Below are 20,329 nucleotides of genomic sequence, written 5' to 3' on the forward strand. Positions count from 1 at the left end.
CCGTGGCCTGGAAATGGGGGATACAGTCCTAGGAGACTCTTTCCTGTATCCACATTTCCCAGCCCACCGGAGCACCTGAAAGCTGACCTAATTTATGCAGGATAAGTCATCAACTGCCGAGCCGAGAAGTTCGTGACGAATCAAATTTACTGTAAGTTCGCTCATCTCTAAAGGGCACGATCAGATGAGGCAATATACACTTAGCAAAAATCAGAAAAACTAACAAGGTGATCATTAGGATAACACTTTGTACAGACATCATTTCCAAACAACAGACATAATGGTTCAGTTTCTACATGTGTTGTTCTCAGTATTGGTTACCGAGCCCTAGTAACATGGATTCACCAGTCTATTAAGAAGACATTGCCTTCCTACTGACCTAGCGTATACAGGCAGCCAGATGTTGCTTTGCTGCAGTGGCATTTCCAGCTGCCGCTTGGCACTGAATACATTTTCAGTAAGTGATCATCTAAAAGCAAGAGCATAAGACGAGGTTTATCATTGACATGGTAATGCTGCTGAAGACAGTGCTGGAAGTGAATGAAAGCCGCGCCTCAGGGTGTATGTGCTGCGATATAATGCATATTCAAGGTTACCGACATTCTCTTTCATTTCCTCTATGAAGCAAATTCCCCAGCTAATTCACCAGCCAGGTTAGATGCAAAGATTTGGAATTTTTTTTAATGGTTTAGTGTAGATTCCGGTCATGTGATCTAATGGAAAGCTGCAAGAAAAGGATTCTCTTAAAGGAGTACTCCGGCACGCACTTTTTTCCTTTTCTCCCGTCCGGGCTGCAAAATAAAAGAAAACACACTTTCTCTTACCTGCATACGCTCCCCCGGTGCTCCGGTACAGGTGTTCGGTCCCCGGGCTGTATTCTTCTTACTTCCTGTTAGCCCGGCACGTCACACGGAGCTTCAGCCTATCACCGGCCGAGGCGGGACATCGCTGTGGCCGGTGATAGGCTGAAGCTCCGTGTGACGTGCCGGGCTAACAGGAAGTAAGAAGAATACAGCCCGGAGACCGAACACCTGTACCGGAGCTCCGGGGGCTCGTTGGCAGGTAAGAGAAAGTGCGTTTTCTTTTATTTTGCAGCCCGGACGGGATAAAAGGAAAAAAGTGCACGCCGGAGTACTCCTTTAACCTAGCTTTATTCCCTAAGGTTTGTGTTTTTTAAATAAAGTTTAATGGAAATGGAAGAACCTCTAAGAATCCAGGCTGTAATGTTATTTCACATAGTTTTCTCAATGGATTTTCTGAAGGTTAAAGGTGAAAAGTTATGGAAAACCTTTATTTAATCACTTGCTGACCACCAGGCTGACTTAAAGGGGTACTCCACCCCTAGACATCTTATTCACTAGCCAAAGGATAGGGGGATAAGATTTCTGATTGCGGGGGTCCGGCCTCTGGGACCCCCTGTGATCTCCCTGCTGTACCCGGCATTCGTTTAGAGCGTCGGGTGCAGCGGCGGAGGCTCTTGACGTCACAGTCACGCCCCCTCAATGCAAGTCTATGAAATAAATTGAAGGAATTAAATGCAAAATAAATAACATGATGTTTAATACCAATCATGTTTATTATATACTGTTTCTATTTTAATTAAAATAATGGGAAAATAGGTGAAATTTTCATATTTATTTATTCATTTTTTTTTAAACTAATTTCATAGTTGTTTGTATCACTTGATCTCTTGTAATGGCACCCTGTAATCACACCACATTAATATAGACCAGTGGTGTCCAAACTGTGACCCTCCAGATGTTGCAAGGGATTAGCAGGAATGTGGAGGTAGTTTAGATTATATATGGATTTGGAAAATTGAGGTGGGGCTTACTTTGAACAAAACTATACTACAAAATGATAGCACAAGGCAGTGTATAGACCAGTGTTTCCAAATCAAGGCACCTCCAGGTGTTGCAAAACTACAATTCTTAGAATGCCGGGGCAGCCATTGGCTGTCCGGGCATGCTGGGAGTTGTAGTTTTGCAATATCTGGAGGGCCACAGTTTGGACACCACTGATATAGACAATGGCTTTTAAGTGGTAAAATAGTTATGTCTGATCCCAGTCACTGCATCTATGTGTCATCAAAGATCACTTAAAGGGGTACTCCACCCTAGACATCTTCTCCCCTATCCAAATGATAGTGGATAAGATGCCTGATTGCAGGGATCCCGCCGCTGGGAACCCCCATGATCTCTCTTGCAGCACCCCCTGTCATCGCTCCATGCCTGGCGATACAGGGACCGGAGTATCATGCTGCAGTAGAGATCATGGGGGTTCCCAGTGGCGGGATCACTGTGATCAAGCATCTTATCCCCTATTCTTTGGGTAGGGGATAAGATGTCTAGGGGCGGAGTACCCCTTTAATCTACAACGTCTATGGAAAGGAGCTAAAATGCCATGCTATATCTCTATTGGCAGTCTTGTGTTCTTAGCTGTTTATTTGTATGCGTGTTTATATGTTCAGAGAAGGTTGCCCCATCCATCTGCTTATCCTCGACTTTGCTTTAATCCCGCCAGATGTTGTGCAATTATGCACAGTTTCAGAAAGATTTATCTGTTAACTGCTGTTTATACATTGCAAATGTATGTTGCTGACTGTAATTACAATGCCGCAGTTAATGTGTGTTTATATATTTAATGCATTATCCAAGGATTTGTGACAAGTGCTTTTATCTGTTGCTCTGTGCGTGCCATGCAAGGATTTTGGAAGACTGAGCTCAGAGGCAGCGGTGCGGACTTGCGTCCCTCTGGCTGGAGATGCTGCATCCCCCAGCTTGTTCTGCCTGCCTAGTTTTCGTTCAAGCTTGGGAAGCCTTCCGCTGAATCCTGTCAGATGTTTCAGTATGTCTCACATCATGTCTCGTATCACATGTCATTAAACTGTACGTTGTGATACAGAGCGGTCCCCATCTGGACTCTCAATCAATAAGGTGTAACCGCAGAAAAGACGTGGAGACATTGACTTTACAGACTGATGTAAATAGCAACATTTCATAGAAACTGTTTACTGTATGAAAACTATATTGAAAATGAGATGTGGAGCCTTATAGGGTTTATGAACTAAAATAAAAAAACTTGGCTGCCTGCTTCAAAAACAAAGTTGCTACCAAATAAGTGTGGTACTGTTTTTCGAAGAAACCAGACATATTTTTCTTGTCTTGCACAAGTTATAGATTGGACATAAATAGAAGTTTCTTAAAGGGGTACTCAGTCCCTAGACATCTTGTCCCATATCAAAAGGATAGGGAATAAGATGGCTGATCACGGGGGTCCCGCCACTGGGGACCACCACGATCTCAGCTGCGGCACCCCAGATATACAGTGCATGGAGCGAACTTCGCTGGATGACTAACAATGCAGGACGGAGGCACGTGACATCACAACTATGGGAACATAGGGATTTTTGGATTTCAATTAGGAATCTATGGGAAAATAATGACATCACAACTATGCTCCTTCAATGCTAGTCTATGGGAGGGTGCGTGGCGAATGTCAAGCCCCCTCCCATAGATTGCATTGAGGGGGCGTGGTCATGATGTCACAAGCGGGGCGTGGCCGTGACGTCACGAGCCTCGACACTCTAAACGAACGCCGGGTACAGCAGGGAGATTGCAGGCATCCCCAGCAGCGGGATCCGGCATCTTATCCCTATCCTTCGGATAGGGGATAAGATTTCTAGGGGCGGAGTACCCCTTTAAAGCGATCTGGCTTAATTTACCTCCAAAGCAGTCAAAAATCCTTGGAGTGAAACTGATGATCAAACTGATTCTATTTATTTTAACATAGCAGTTCAGATTTAGCCAGCACCCCAATTGCACGTTGGATCATCTGACACACCAACTGGGGAATGCATCTTGCAACATTCTTCCTTCTGGCCTTCAGAATTAACTGGGCGCTGGACCCATTCATCTGATGCACTTTACCATCAGTTGTCTCATCAATTGTGGCCAGTCTCTGGATATATGTGATGGCACCTTTATTTAAAGGGGGTTTCCAGTCTTTTTGTGTAGGGAATGCAGTGAAGAAACAAAACCTATACTCACCCCTCAGCATGCCATCACTGCAATGCTGCTGCCGCTCCGGTTTCCCCCGCAGGGATTGTTATAATGACATGCTATACATTGTGCGGGTGATACTCTAGCACAGTGTTTCCTAACCAGTGTGCCTACAGCTGTTGCAAAACTACAGCATACTTAGATGCTGTCTAAGTAAGAAGAGACTGTTGAGGCATGTGGTTGGCTGCAGCTGCACTTTTACAATGTACAGGGACATCATCATAATGCATGGAGTAAACCAGAGTTGCAGTGGCACTGGAGTGGAGGGTTGAGGGGCGAGTATAGTTTTTTTTAAATAGTTTTTTCACCCCATCTTCCATATTGAAAACCCCTTTTTTATAAAGATGATAAGATGTGAGAAAATATTCAAATACAAAATCAAACTAATATGTTCTCTGTATATATGTGTGGTTGTGGGTTACTTCACTATCCCTTTCTCTCTGTTACTGGTCTTTACATCCTCTTTCCAGAAATGCATCTATATAGTTACAGCTCCGTTAGTTTACACACTGAATTTTCTTGTATACAATAACACCATTCTTTTCCTAGCCAGCCATTTTGACTCTCCCATGTTTTTTCTGTGTCTGTTCTGTCTTTACTATGAGTGCTGCCAGGAGATGACCAATCTAATGAAGTATTTTACATCCTTCAGATGGCTTGTGACCCGAGCTGTGTAGCAGAAGGTATCTGCTACAATGGGACATCCTTCCATAGTTGTGTTCATAGTTGTGTACTGCAAATGATACATGTGTTTTGAGTGCCGCTCTTGTATTTTATCACTTTCCCGGTGCCCCCAAGCTTAGTTTATGAACTTTATATGTTTTTGTGTTGTTTTTGTTCAAGGGCAAATTTCTGTTCTTTCTCACTGGTTTCCTGAAAGATTGATATTGGAATAATTAGGGCGTAAGCATTAGCTGGTGGCTATCATTTTATGACAGCTAATTATAAAATTTTAGCAGTCTTCAATCTAAAAGTCACACGAGCCGTCTGCAAAGAAATGCAATTTGATTTGACAAAATAGTCTTGTCTAAATCTGCATAACGTACGGCATTTTTATATGCTTAATGGCATTTGATGACTGTGAACATGATGCTAATGGGGACTCATTAAATGTGACTGCAGATAACAACCAACTGGCATATGTAGTCTGCCCACTCGCTTACCCGCGGACTGATCCTCAAGATACTCCTTTATCAATCGGGTTCAGTTTGTAATTTGTGTGATGTATTAGTCTAGAGGTAGGCTGCCTGTGGCTCTCTCCGTACTGTTCTGCTAGGAGTCCTAAAAGAATAATGTTTGGGTGGTGGTTAGAACATGCATAGAGAGCCACACTGCTGCCTACACTTGTTGAGCTCACCAATTCTATTCACATTCTGCGTAATTGCAAAACTTACCATAGAGTTCTGTTTAAAGGGGTACTCCGCACCTAGACATCTTATCCTTTTTCCAAAGGATCTTCCTGCTGCCCCCGACATTCATTTAGAGCGTCGGGTGCAGCGCCAGAGTCTCGTGATGTCACGGCCGTGCCCTGCTTGTGATACCGTCATGCCCCCTCCCATAGACTTGCATTGACGACACGTGACCGCGATGTTACGAGCTGGCATGACCATGACATCATGAGCCTCCGCCCCCCCATGGCTAGTAATCCGGCAAGGAGCGAAGTTTGCTCTATGCACCGGATGTCTGGGGGCTGCAGCTGAGATCGAAAGGGTCCCCATCAGCGGGACCCCCGCGATCAGACATCTTATCCCCTATCCTTTGGATAGGGGATAAAATGTCTAGGGGTGGAGTACCCCTTTAAAGTTTTATTTGATGGCATATGTGGTGTAAGTACGTGTCACTGTTGTCTGTTATCCTTCACTGTGGTAATCCTGTGTCTCACTTTCCATCCCCACACTCCTATCGTAGCGTGGCCTCTGGTGATCTTCTGTTCTTACCGCCTCTACACCGTGTCCAAACAGTTATTTATAAAGTTTTCACTCATTTTAACCAGGTGGAAACTCCGACAACAGGTTTGATGTGGACAAGGGCACTGGAACCATCATTGTTGCAAGACCTCTCGATGCAGAACAGAAATCTAATTACAACTTGACAGTGGAGGCAACAGATGGGACAAGATCTATCAGCACACAGGTAATTGAATTGCTAATGAAGTGTTTAAAAAGAATTTCTTTTGTATGCTTGTGGCGGCAGAACATATTTGGTGTACCCGATTAACTGAAATTTTGCTTTGCTGGAAATTCTACCTACTGGCAGGAGCTGGAAGGGTTAATATACAATAGGTAAAATACAATAGAAAATGTATCAGCATAGTTTGATTCCTAGCAAATACATTAAAGAAGCAATTTATAGGTAACAAAGCCCAGTGGCCACTGAGGACAACAACACTTCAGAAGGCTCTTATAAACACATTAACAGTTCACTGCTAGAATGAATTGGTCTGCACCGGGATAATGCCAGCATCGCTGGATAGGAAACCTCAAAGGTAAATAGTCCAGTAGATTGTCAGTAAGAGGAAAAATGCACTCTTTCCATTCTGGGTTCAAGATACAGAATTTATCCATTTTTTGTGTAGCACAAATATAAATGATATTTAGCCTCCTGATAGATATTCCATGCATTCATGCCGTAACAGTTATAACTATTTTATTTATTTATTTATTTTTGCAAATGCTGTTATTTTCTACAGCACTCACACTACACTACATACAGATCTTAATTGAGGGGTCGGCATGCTCCTCAAACACCTGAGTTGTGGCTGGAGAAATAGATGCAGACATCTCACAACTAAGACTCCCATTTTGTCCGGGGATCACTAGATCTCTAAGTGATTAATGCATCCAACTTTTGCCTAGAGAGCTAGTGATTTCTGAACACAAAGCTGTAAGGACATGGTTGGTGGAAGACCACCAGAGTTTACTTTATGGGAGACTTTATCACATTGACTTCAGTGTTTAGGTGGATCATCCGATTGGTTACTGAATATTGCCTCCGAGGGAGGTCTGGTTGTTTCCAAACAAAAAGCTTTTACAAGGGTACTCTACCAATTAAAAAAATGCATCACCTATCCACAGGATGGGGCATAAGTGTCTGATCGCAGGGGGGCAACCTCTCGGATGCTCCATAATTTACAGAACGGGGCCATGGAGTGTGGGGTAAGCATGTGGTGCATGCATTTTCTACAGGAGTGCCGGAGCAACCCAGGTACAGCACTCATTTACCTCTGTGGATAGGGGATACATTTTTAAACACTGGAGTACTCTTTAAGGAGTAGGTGAGTGGAAAAACATTAGGGAGGACTTCACAACAGCCTGTCATAAACTTAAATGGGACTGAAATACTTGTGCTACTTTTGCCGTCTCTGCAGTGGAAGTGGATGTCTGCTGGGACAGAACATAAAGCCCTTTTAGAAAAGCAAACAAAATATAGCAAGGGAATGGCATTCATTTGCAAAGCTCTGTGACATTTTTACAGTAGTAAATCAGCAAGGAGGACAATGAGGGAAAAAGTTCAACAAAATTCGGACAAGCGAGTGTAAAAAAGTACATTATGTGTAAATCAGGATTTGTCAATGATTAACTGAAACATTTCTGTCCAGATCCACTTTGTTGCCGGGCCTGTAACCTTTTGATTTGATTTAATGTGAGAACACTTGAGCAATCTGACATCCCTTGGTGCATTTCCTTCTTCTGCTTACTAGACTTCAGTCTTTTTTTCCTGTAATGCATTGCTCTCTCTTCATACTTACCGCAGCCTATGGAGAGATGCCTGTACTGGCCCGGTCCTCCCTAGCTGAATTTAACATTTCTGCCATGGTGTCCAAAACAATAGCACATCTTTTGAAACATTGTCGTTCTGTGCTGTATAATGCCCTAGTGTTTTTTTTTCTTAGCATTTTGAGTTATTTGTTCAATCCTCTGAAGAGCAGAATGGAGGCTGAGGCTCACTGACTATTGAAGGGCATCCAGGGTTACTGGAGCGCTTTTGGTAGAATAGGAGAAATATTTAGATCTCTCGTGAAAGCTACAGTTTGCATTTTAAATGATACATGCTGCTGCCCATAGAAAAGCTGTAAGCGCAGTTTTACTTGTTGTAACAGATTGACTACATGACCTTTGACCTAATGCTCTTGGTTAATCAATCATATGCTCCTTACCTGTTAGGAACCTATCGGTAATTGAACAAATATCCACATTCAATGGAAAACAGAATACTTAGCTTTTAAATTGATGGCAGAAGGATGGGCATTAAGGTAGACTGTCATAGAGATATATTAAAATGATGCCTCTTTATCCATGTCACATATTTTTCCCGAAACTGACTCAACTTGTACATGGCCCCACCCCTAATAATAATCTGTATGGAGCAAAGCCCCATGAACAGCCAAGGCACATTGCGACATGGTCACTTTATTCAGCAGAAGAAAAGCACTGGGCATTCTCAAATTCTTTGAAAGGGGTACTCACTTTCCAAAGGATAGGGGAGGTCCATGTGTGGCTGTTACATTCAGGTTTTTTGCTTCATCATAGAACCAGACCGAACTACATTAGTTAAAAACAGATCTATTGTGATGGATAAAAATGGCACTTGACTGAACCTACTAATTTCAAAAGGTTGTCTCATTTAATACTCTTGCTGGTATTAAAAAATAAACCTTGATTTACTTACCGCTGCTCCCCTAGTTCTGCTGGAATTGCCGTCCTGACCTGTAGCTCTTCTTCCTTCTTCTGGGGGTCAACTGATGCTCAGCTAATTGATGGCTGCAGCAAAGTCTTGCCTCGGATGGTAATAAACTAAGTGGCCGTGTCATGTATTGAGCCGAGGCCCGGTCTTCTTCATGGTGCCTGGTGGACAATGCTGTGGCCAGTGATTAGCTAAGCACCAGTGTTCTAGGGAGTATTTTATTTATTTATTTGAGTAAGAAATAGGACAAACTCTTTTTCTGGTAAAATTGATAAAATCTGCAACAATGGCTCCAAACAATGCTTTAACACCGCTGTAAAAAAAAGGCTAATATGAATGCTGAAATGCATCAGCATTATCTGAAACCAGCCTTAATACTGTAATTCCCAAGTCACTTTTGCTTTTAATACTGGCTAAAGCCCCATATCTGAGGAAAATCTGCATTCTTTATTTCATCATTTCACTTCCAACAGACATTTAAAAAAATTATAACTAAATATATATATATATATATATATATATATATATATATATATATATATATATATATATAAAACACAGGGTGGGCTGCACCTCAAAAATATGAAAAAGTGGGTGCACGCAGCAGAAGGTCCCAGGTCCCCGGTCCGCAATGCTAGAAGAACAGATTTGCTGCAGCACACAAAAGTAGTGACAAGTGGTTTATTTCATTCCAATCACTACGTTTCAGCCGCCCATGCGGCCTTTTTCAAGCACCAGTAAACAGTGACCATAGGGCAAGTTATATGCAGTGTTCAATAAAACATCAATTACATAATTAAACACAACAAATATAAAAAAACATACATGACAAGTGTACAAAAGATGCAGTACACATAGTATTACAATTCAGTGGGTTCACCATATATGGACCCATAAAGTGCATGGCAATATATATTAAAATATACATATAAAGGGCATAATAAGTTAAATAGTGCACCAGGTGAAAAATTATTAATCAAGCATTTGCAGAATTTTCATTTTGCCCTTATTTTTGCCCATTTACAAGATGGCGCCTATTTACCTATGACGCTGAGCTATCATTTTCCCTGCTTTGCGCAGGCGCATCCGTGTATATCACGTGAGCACCCTTTAGTCACATGATCTTATGGGGCGTCATCTTCTTTGATCATGTGGTCTGACGTGGCGTAACTCCATTTGCTGCCGTCCTATTCCTGGAAGTATAGTGGCAAATGCGCGCTGTTTGTGCAATGTGATGCCGCTGTATATACATTATACTACGCCATTTTCAATGTGCGTGCGGTGATGCCTATATGAAATCTATATGTACTTCGCTTTGATTGGGTGAGTGCATTGAGATTCCGCCTACTCTCCTTTATGCAAATGCTTGATTCATTATTTTTCACCTGGTGCACTATTTAACTTATTATGCCCTTTATATGTATATTTTAATATATATTGCCATGCACTTTATGGGTCCATATATGGTGAACCCACTGAATTGTAATACTATGTGTATTGCATCTTTTGTACACTTGTCATGTATGTTTTTTTTTTATATTTGTTGTATTTAATTATGTAATTGATGTTTTATTGAACACTGCATATAACTTGCCCTATGGTCACTGTTTACTTGTGCTCGAAAAAGTCCGCATGGGCGGCTGAAACGTAGCGATTGGAATGAAATAAACCACTTGTCACTACTTTCGTGTGCAGCAGCAAATCTGTTCTTCTATATATATATATATATATATATATATATATATATATAGATAGATATAAGGCAGGTAAGATCAGCACATCCAAATGAAGATAAAAATTAGGTGGTGCACGCCATCATCTGGGTCTTGGTCAAGGTTCCCAATGTAGCAAATATCCACAGGAAATGATGGCAGCACACAAAAAGGTTTTTTCAAATCCACGTGTAGTTTATTTCATTCTCAGCACAATAAACAGGTGCAATGTTTCAACAATCTCACGCATCCTATCACTCTTGAGAAAGACGATGTGAGATCATTGAAACGTTGCACCTGTTTATTGTGCTGAGGATTAAATAAGCTACACGTGGATTTGAAAAAAACTTTTTGTGTGCTGTCATCCTTTCCTGTGGATATATATATATATATATATATATATATGTACAGTTTTAGAAAAATTTATTATCTGTCCTCAAGCATTGTATTTAAATTAATTATTAATAATGAAAATCAACATAAAAAAATGACTGTTCATAGGACTCATTAATTATAGCAGTCTCAAGGTTCTTTGTATAATTGTTCTTAGAGCATTCACTTTCATGTGGTTGCTTACTGTATATATGGCTGCTTTTCATTCTTGCTTTGTGGATTTCAGTCCTAAATGAGCTGCAGATCCCCGGTTCACCCGCACTGAGCCTATAGTTTAGACTGTTGAATAATCAGAGGGATTTACCCAATCAAGAATGCAGAGAATGTGCTCAGTGTTTGCAGATCTTAATTAACAGGCATTCCTCTAAGTAATCGGACTGTGCTACATACAGCAGTAGGTGCCAGTGCTCGGAGCTGGAGAACTGCTTACATATTCAGTTTCCCGATCACACTGCTGTACAACACCTCCAAGGTCAAGGTTATAGAAGCATTTAAGAAAAGCACACAAATTATTCTGGAAAAATTCTGCTTATTTTGTCTAACTCTGCACCTCAATTTCCTTTACTGTGTAGATCATTGCATTTGTTGTTCCCTAGAGAACAACTTGTTTTACACTCTAACACTCTTTGGGACTGTGCTCCTTTTGTTTACAGAGCTGCCATGATGTGATGTACAAAAGTTTATACTATCAAAACATCTATGTGCAGAGGTATCTGTTTGTCAAAAAATGCCAGATACGAAAAATGCAATGAACGTAAATGGGTACTCTAGAGAAAAAAAATGTTTTCCAATTAACTGGTTCCAGAAAGTTATGCAGATTTGTAAATTACTTCTAATTAAAAAAAAAAATCAAGTCTATATCTATCTATCTATCTATCTATCTATCTATCTATCTATCTACAGTATCTTTTAATGTGTGTCTCTTTCTAGCACTGACACCAGGTCCAGCCTTTCCCATGCTGCTGCGGCATCTCACACCACCAGGAGATGTAACCAACTGGCCAATTGTGTCTGGCCCTTAGTGTCCACACCCTTTTGAGATGGTCTATTTATATTGCTTTCAGATTCTAAGTTCTTGCCAGTGATAAAAGATATTTAACTTTTCTTTAGCACTGGTTTGCAATTCCTGTGTATATTGTGCATATTCTTGGCCTGTTTTCCTGACTACTCTATTGCATTCTGATGTTGTACTATATTGTTGTACTACTTTCTCTGTTACTGACTTGGCTTGTTTGACTCTGATTATACGTTTTTGCATTGTCTGTTAGTTCTCCTATTACTGTACTGAAGTTTGCTAACCATTTTGTGCCCTGACCTTTTTCCTTACTTCTAAACTGTGTTGTTTGTAGGGATGGCACAGTGGTTGGGGCCACCCTATTTAGGAGGTGGCTCCCCAAAAGGCAGGGACAGAGGGTGTTAGTCAGTACAAGGCCACACTTATCCCCACCCATGATGAAATCATCTCTCTCTCTCTCTCTCTCTCTCTCTCTCTCTCTCTCTCTCTCTCTCTCTCTCTCTCTCTCAATCTATCTATCTGCATCTGTTTCTTTTGATTTAACACTAGGAACTCATTTTTTTATTTTTTTATTTAAAGTGTAGCAAAGCAATTTATATTATTTGTCATTTCTTTCTGGCAAGAAACTAGTATTGCAATCTGTGGTAGCCCTTGGGGGGTGTATGGTAGTGGTGGTATGGTATCGGTATATGAGGGGTTAATGTTAACCCATAGTTTGTGACGACAGGCTGAGGGCTGGTATGCTGAGACAATGCTCCGGCCTATCGCCGCCCTTCCCAGTAACGATAGGTGCATGAAATGACTGAAGGTCCACAAGGAGATTGAACTTGAACTTGAACAACTTTACTTAAGTGCTTGCGATACATCCAAGGCACAATAACAGTCTCGTACACACAGTCCTTATATTGATTAGTGACTGACAGTTGTTGCAGACCTTGCTATTTATACAGTCTCTGAATTTAGGGTAGATATTTGCAGATCCGTCCGGATTTAGGGGTATTGTTAGGTCCGGTGATGCTGCAGAGTGTCTGGTAATTGATACTATATTTTGAATGATTCAGCCGTTGCCGCAAGGCTCAGGCCTAACTCACTGCGTTAGTTGCTGTACAGGTCCTTCTTGTTTGACAGCCCAGGAACAAGAGAGCGAGAAGATGGCCGCCGCTCCCTTCTATGGGAAGGGGGCGAATCCAATTGGTCCGAACATCTGTCATTCACCATTACAGAGAGTAATGGTATTGCGTTTGTCACAGGGCCTCCAACGGTCCTTAAGCAGAATACCATAGAGTTTACCTAGTCATGTGACCCGCAGGTCCTGCAAAGGCTATGGAATAAGTAATTAACTATTTATTTACATCTATACTACCATATTTACATTACCTTTGCATAAATTACTGGTCTATTAGCTGGAATAGAGGCGACAAGGGGTAGACTACATCACAGGGATCCCTACGTCTTAGGGACTCTGGCTATGGGGACCCACACATACATAGGTACCATATAAGATGCGGTACCGGGACACCACAAATCCATCATTCATCTCATCATGCACATTCTTGTATTCACTTGAATGACATATTGCTAAAGTTGGACATGACATTTTCTAATCTTTGGACACAGGTATCTATCTATTCCCCCATTAACATTAATGTTTGGCTAGACTGACCATGAATCTTAATTCTGTGGAGGATGATGATGTGGATGTGAAATGAGTGGCTGCCAGACACTTCTGGCCCAGCTTACCTCAAGGGTAAAATAGAATTAGACAAAAAATCCAGCCTGTCCAGTGTATTTCCCCTTGGCATTGAACATCACGGGAGGATCTGACAGTTTTACAGGCATTTTATCCACAAATACCTTATATCTAGGGCAGCCTTCATTTTGGGCAAGTTGTTTGGCTAAGTGTGTCTTGCTACATTACAAGCTTCTCATTTGACAAATAAACACACGGAACTTGTTATGTGAGAAGTAAGGTGGCATTCACACACAAAGAAGAAATGATTATATGCCAGAGCTGCGATAACTATTGCTACACTGAGAAGTCATTTATTTGAAGCACACAGCAGGGAGCCACTTTGAGAACACAATAGCTTACTTGCATTCTGTTTAGTAACTACACAGCTTAAAATGTCAAACATCTTCTGATCTTGAAGGACTATTACATCTAAAATATAATGGCTCTACGAAGAGGGTAAATAATATCTAAACAGAAACGCAAGCCATTACTAAGACTGATGCAGACTGATAGTAGAATGTCATTCTAGGCATCATTGTTTAGCATTGTTGGATTCACAGGGCCCATGGCTTGAGGGGGGCCAACAGCTACTGTGACACATAAGGCAATACCATTATTTGTGCTGTGACATCACTGTTTATTATCTCCTTACTGTGACATCACTGTATTCTTTAGCCATAGGCGGTGACCTCACTGCTTGTTGTCCTTGTTAGAATTATTCCTATAAAGTGACATCACTGTGTGTAGTAACCTTCACTTTGTGACAGTACGGGGGGGACTGGTGCCTGAGGGAATAAATAAAACTGGGTCATACAAATTTTTTGGTTGGCCCTACTACACATGCTGTTTGTAGTCTGAACATGCCAAGTTTCCCCTGTGTAATAGTGACAGTGGTCAGCTGATAAATAACCAAGCACTTGTTTGGGTCGTTCTGACCATAAAAAATAAATTATCAGCCATTGGCTGCACATTGTCCAGCTCATGCCTGGTTGCAGCAAAAGATCACCATGCTACAGATATTTTGATGGGACCCAGTAACTCATTGTCCCTGCTCCTTTATAATAGAATGACAGCAAAAGTTTATGTAGTTTTGTGCTATTTTACTAAATGATGACCAGCTGGGTATTCCTTGCTTTCACCGAATAAAACGTGGAAAGAAATAGGGCTCATTCTGTTAAAAAGTCAGATGCGCTGTTTTCAGCAGCTTTCTGCTCTAACCTAAAGATGGGGGTTAAAGGAAGGTGGGGAGCTTTATCAAAACCTGTGCAGAGGAAAAGTTGACCAGTTGCCCATAGCAACCAATCAGATCACTTCTTTCATTTTAGTAAGGCCTCTGAAGAAAGAAAGAAGCTAACAGATTTGTTGCTATGGGCAACTGGTCAACTTTTTCTTTGATCAGGTTTTGATAAATTAACCCCCTATGTAGCCCATTTTAATGGGAGTTGTCCTCATTGTGCAACACATTCGAAAATACAAGACAAGTATATTCGGTACAGATATGTAAGTAGTTCTCCTTTAAAGGGGTACTCCGATGGCAAACTTTTTTTTTTTTTTTAAATGAACTGGTTCCAGAAAATTAAACAGATTTGTAAATTACTTCTGTTAAAAAATCTTAATCCTTCCAGTACTTTTTAGGGGCTGTATACTACAGAGGAAATGCTTTTTCTTTTTGGATTTCTCTTCTGTCACGACCACAGTTCTCTCTGCTGACCTCTGCTGTCCATTTTAGGAACTGTCCAGAGCAGCATATATTTACTATGAGGATTTTCTCCTGCTCTGGACAGTTCCTAAAATGGACAGCAGAGGTCAGCAGAGAGCACTGTGGTGGTGATAGAAGAGAAGTCCAAAAAGAAAAGCATTTCCTCTGTAGTATACAGCCCCTAATAAATACTGGAAGAATTAAGATTTTTTTAATAGAAGTAACTTACAAATATCTTTAACTTTCTGGCCCCAGTTGATTTAAAAAAAAAAAATAATTTCCACCGGAGTACCCCTTTAAGCATTATTTTCAAGATTTTTTTTGTCATTACACTTAAAGGACATCTGCAGCAAAATACAACTTATCCCTTATCCACATGATAGAGGATAAGTGTTTGATCGCGGGGAGTCCAACCTCTGGGACCCTCCGCTACCTCCTGCACGGGGCCACGGCTCTGCAGCAGCTCTCCCGTGCAGAATGCGTGCCAGCCCCAGCATGACGTTGTGGCCAACACGCCTCCTCCATGTAGTTCTATGGGAGAGGCGGGGATTCAGCGTTCGTGCCTCTCCCATAGAACTGTATGGGGAGGGGGTGTGTACAGGGCATACCGTCGACCGCTACTCGAATTAGCCGCTCACACAGAGCGGCAATGCGGGGGCCCCGTTTGGAAGATTGTGTGGGGTCCCAGCGGTTGGACCCCCCGCGATCAGATGCTTAAGTTGTCTTTTGCTGCAGATGTCCTTTAAACACTTTCATGTCAATTGGAAAAGTTTCTCCAAACTCCTTAGTACAAAAGAAAGTGGAAGCAATAGGCCAAGATTTCTATCTAGCCTTTGTAAATATTGAAACCTTTACTATCACATTTTGGCTGATTGCAAATGTCTTTATTGTTATACTGTACCCACTGTATTTAATATTCAATCTGTCTGTTTCAGGTGTATATTAAAGTAATAGATACAAATGACCATCGGCCGCAGTTTTCTACCTCAAAGTACGAAGTTTTGATTCCTGAAGATATCAGAACAGAAACTGAGATTTTGCAGGTGATAGCTACAGACAAGGATGAAAAGAATAAACTGATTTACACTTTGCAAAGCAGCACAGACCCGGCAAGTCTTAAGAAGTTCCGGATAGATCCAGCTACTGGCTCCTTGTATGTTATTGAAAAGTTGGATCATGAAGCTGCACAACAGCATATCCTCACTGTGATGGTAGGTCCTAAGCTGGTGTTTACTGATATGTAACTGCACATTTACACCTGTAAAAGCACTCTTGGGCAGTAAGGTACAGTCTTGTGCAAAGTTGTACTCACTCTCTCCAACACAATGTACAAATAATACCAACTTAAGAACAAAAAACATTTATTGCAATTCAAATCTCGACTATTGTGTCTAGCTAAAAACTTGGACTATACAGATCCTGTGTTTGTGTATTAACCATGCATTCATTTTTCAGGTACGTGATCAGGATGTCCCCGTCATGCGCAACTTTGCCAGAATTGTTATTAATGTGACCGACACCAATGACCATGCACCTTGGTTTACAAGCTCTTTCTATGAAGGCCGAGTGTATGAATCTGCAGCAATTGGATCTGCTATACTCCTGGTCACAGCTTTGGACAAAGACAAAGGGAAGAACGCTGAGGTTATTTACTCTATCGAGTCAGGTATGTGTTATGGATTACTGAAGCAAAACTTAGCAAGCTGTCATTCAATATGTGGCTTCCACAATGAAAACTATCACCGTATAAACAAAGCAGATAAATATTGGCTGTGCGACCGGCTGTGTGTTATACAATTGACTAAAAGATCATGGAAAATAAAGAGAAATGACTGGAAATCAATTTTCAATGAGAAAGCATCCACGTACGCACATGCATACCTTTAAGCAATTCGATTACATGTCCATGTCTATATATATGTTAAATAGGAAGCTTATAAACGCTCATTTTTATCTCTCTCTTTTCCTGGTTGTAACTGAGCAATTTATTACAGACGCTGTTCCCCAACAGTAAGCTGATGGGTTGTCCCAGGGTTTAGACCCACAACAACCTACAAGTGCTTAGTTCCCCTATTGTGCTCCCCATAGGAGAAATGAATTACACAGTTTTCATCCAAATCAGGGGCCTGTCTGTGTATTAGATGGATGTGCTAGGTCCCCCGGAAGGAGAGGTGCTCCTTTATGATTTGAAAATGGAATTTCAAAACCAAACCTCTTTGAAATATGTTTACTGTGACCTGATTCAAAGCATTACTTAAAATGTTTTGACATGTCAAAAAGTGCTTAGACGCCCACTGACCTGTGCACTTCACTCCCTGGGTCATCAGTCAGTCAGAATCATTGCATAATATAGGCTCCATAGACTTTTAATTGGGCCTCTTTTAAAGAAGCCTTGGGTAAAGTGATCCACTATGTGCTTCTCTTAGCTATATCTAGAGAACAGTGAAGACCTCAGCACTGAGACCCCAACCTATTTAAACTTTTTATATGTTTGTGTACTGTGTAACATGTCAATTTTTTTTTAACTGCCATTGTGTAATTATACAAAGTTTCTATAAAACCCTAGGAGTAGAATTAGCAGAAGATGGTGTGGATGATTTTAGTCTCCATTAGGCTAGGTTTCCACATTTTATATTTTTAATTTTTTTTTTTATGGCGTTTTTTTGCTGGGATTTTAAGCCAAAGTCAGAAATGGATCCAGTAGGAAGGAAAAGTATAAGTCTTTCCTTTATTATTTTCTATTCCTTTTGAATACACTTCTAACTTTCGCTCAAATACTGCAGTGGTAGTTTTTCAAAAAAGAGAATGTTCACTCTGCACAGATCTTTTATACTAAGTTCTTAGCTTTTACTTGATAATCATCTTTTTAATTTAATACATACTGTATCTCTCCTAGTCAGATGCATTCAGAATATTTCAAACCACATATGAATCTTTCTCTACCAGTAATCTCTTCATTTATACGTTTATTCCTCTTGTGTCACAAATAAAGTAGTTGGTTTCCATATCACTCAAATATTAAAATATTAATTGGCAAAAATTACGTGTAACCTCCCTACGTATGACTGTGTGCATAATAAATATTGTGATGAAGAATCGGGTGATACATATCAGCAAAATGGGCTTAAATGTCACATTTTTCCCATCAAAATTCTGGAGGAATAAATTATGACTGACAGTCCTCCCAGTGAGCAGCGTAGGGATTCCTCAGATGCTTGTGATATTTTATAGACTTTGTAATGTTCTATTCTAAGAATGGCATAGTGTTCATAGCACAAGAGTCTGAACCGATATTATCATTTCCCAATTCCCTGATGTAATTCCCTCTGCTTGAATGGAGCAGATCATATTATGCTAATTGGTCCCGTTTAGAAAATATCATTTCCCTTCTAAAAATTGTTAAAATATATATATATATATATATATATATATATATATATATATATATATATATATATATCCGGTAGAATAGACTAAATCTATTTTAAGAAGATTTTACAGCAAATGACCTCATATTAACGCATCATATACTTTTCTTCAAAATCATACTGTGTAACACAACTTCTAATCACATTTGCTTTGCTAAGGACTACTGAATAGCATAATCATGATTTTAAGGACTTTGTACAACCATTTAAACCTTTCCTTGAGGATGTTGATTGTATGGTCCAGTAGTGCTGTATATTCAGATGGGACCTTTTCTTAACATTGATATTATGCAAATGATCACATATTTCATTGAATGACCTCCATAAAAAATCTGTAGCTTATGGAAATGAGTAATGTAAGTAACAATATTTATCAACAGTGTAGATGGTAATGATGCAACCCAACCGACTCTACGTAGCAAGGCTTTTACTAAACACAATGTGATAGCATCAGATGGCCACACATTGGTCCTCTCCATTTAAGATCTACTTTTCTCTCTTCTCAAAGTTTTCAACTACATTCATTATATTTTACTTAATGCTAATGACCAATGGAAATCACTCGTAAAAAATAAAAATATTATCAAAATTTACTTGAAATATAATAGCTGCCTACACGACTTGCTGAAAGAATAAGGGGTAACGCTATATGGAGGATGCAATTGAAGTCATAAAGGGCACAAATCCTTATGGTCAGGTTTAATTTATATCATAATAAACAGCACACCAGAGGTAGGCAGTGGACGCAAACAGCTGAAATTAGCCCTATTTACTAATCTACATATATATATATATATATATATATATATATATATATATATATTGTATTATACTGTGGTGGCGGAGTGTGTGGTGCCAGGCAGATGTTGCTACCCTAGGAGCAGATGGCATTAACCCCTTGTATTCATGATGCCAGGGCGTGGTTTAGCCTGTATACCAAAGGTATACCACTGGATCCTGGGCTAGGCACGGGGGCAATAAAGACTCCAACACCAAGTTACGGACAACGGTAGCTTTACTGACCAGAGGTAGGCAGTGGACACAAACAGCTGAAATTAACCCTATTTACTATCTACATATATATATATATATATATATATATATATATATATATATATATATATAGTATTATACTGTGGTGGCGGAGTGTGTGGTGCCAGGCAGATGTTGCTACCCTAGGAGCAGATGGCATTAACCCCTTGTATTCATGATGCCAGGGCGTGGTTTAGCCTGTATACCAAAGGTATTCCACTGGATCCTGGGCTAGGCACGGGGGCAATAAAGACTCCAACACCAAGTTACGGACAACGGTAGCTTTACTGAGGGTAGACAGTTGGTAAAGTCTATACAGTTTAGCCAGGGCACAAGGAGGTGACCAGTGACACAGAGACCTTAAAGGCTTGCTAGGACTTGTAGTAGAACTGGACAATTGAATGCAGACCATGCTGACTTAACAAATGACAGGGACTGACTTGACTTGACTCATGAAGCTGTGACTTTAGCTTACTTGACTTGATGGTGGCTGCAGGACTGGACTTTGAGGTTTCCAATACTCTGGACACACACACTAGGTACAACTGCACTGGACCGCAGATTAGCAGAAGAG

General features: G+C 40.6%; 1 protein-coding gene across 9 annotated transcripts in view; it reads left to right on the forward strand.

Moving 5' to 3' along the window:
• Positions 1–20,329, forward strand: part of FAT1 (FAT atypical cadherin 1) — a 251,511-nt gene that overhangs the window by 162,787 nt on the left and 68,395 nt on the right. For 7 of the 9 annotated variants that reach the window (XR_008889074.1, XR_008889073.1, XM_056559286.1 and 4 more), the window contains exons 7-10: positions 4,676–4,744; positions 6,055–6,194; positions 16,231–16,506; positions 16,751–16,961. Coding sequence is in view for 7 of the 9 variants with exons in the window: in XM_056559286.1 (XP_056415261.1) it covers positions 4,676–4,744; positions 6,055–6,194; positions 16,231–16,506; positions 16,751–16,961 (696 nt within the window). In the remaining 2 variants the exon portion in view is untranslated. The remainder of the gene's footprint in view (positions 1–4,675; positions 4,745–6,054; positions 6,195–16,230; positions 16,507–16,750; positions 16,962–20,329) is intronic. The other 2 variants (XM_056559319.1, XM_056559332.1) reach the window with 1 other exon arrangement.

This window comes from Hyla sarda, chromosome 1 (genome assembly GCF_029499605.1).
Source record: "Hyla sarda isolate aHylSar1 chromosome 1, aHylSar1.hap1, whole genome shotgun sequence".
Classification (NCBI taxonomy): domain Eukaryota; kingdom Metazoa; phylum Chordata; class Amphibia; order Anura; family Hylidae; genus Hyla; species Hyla sarda.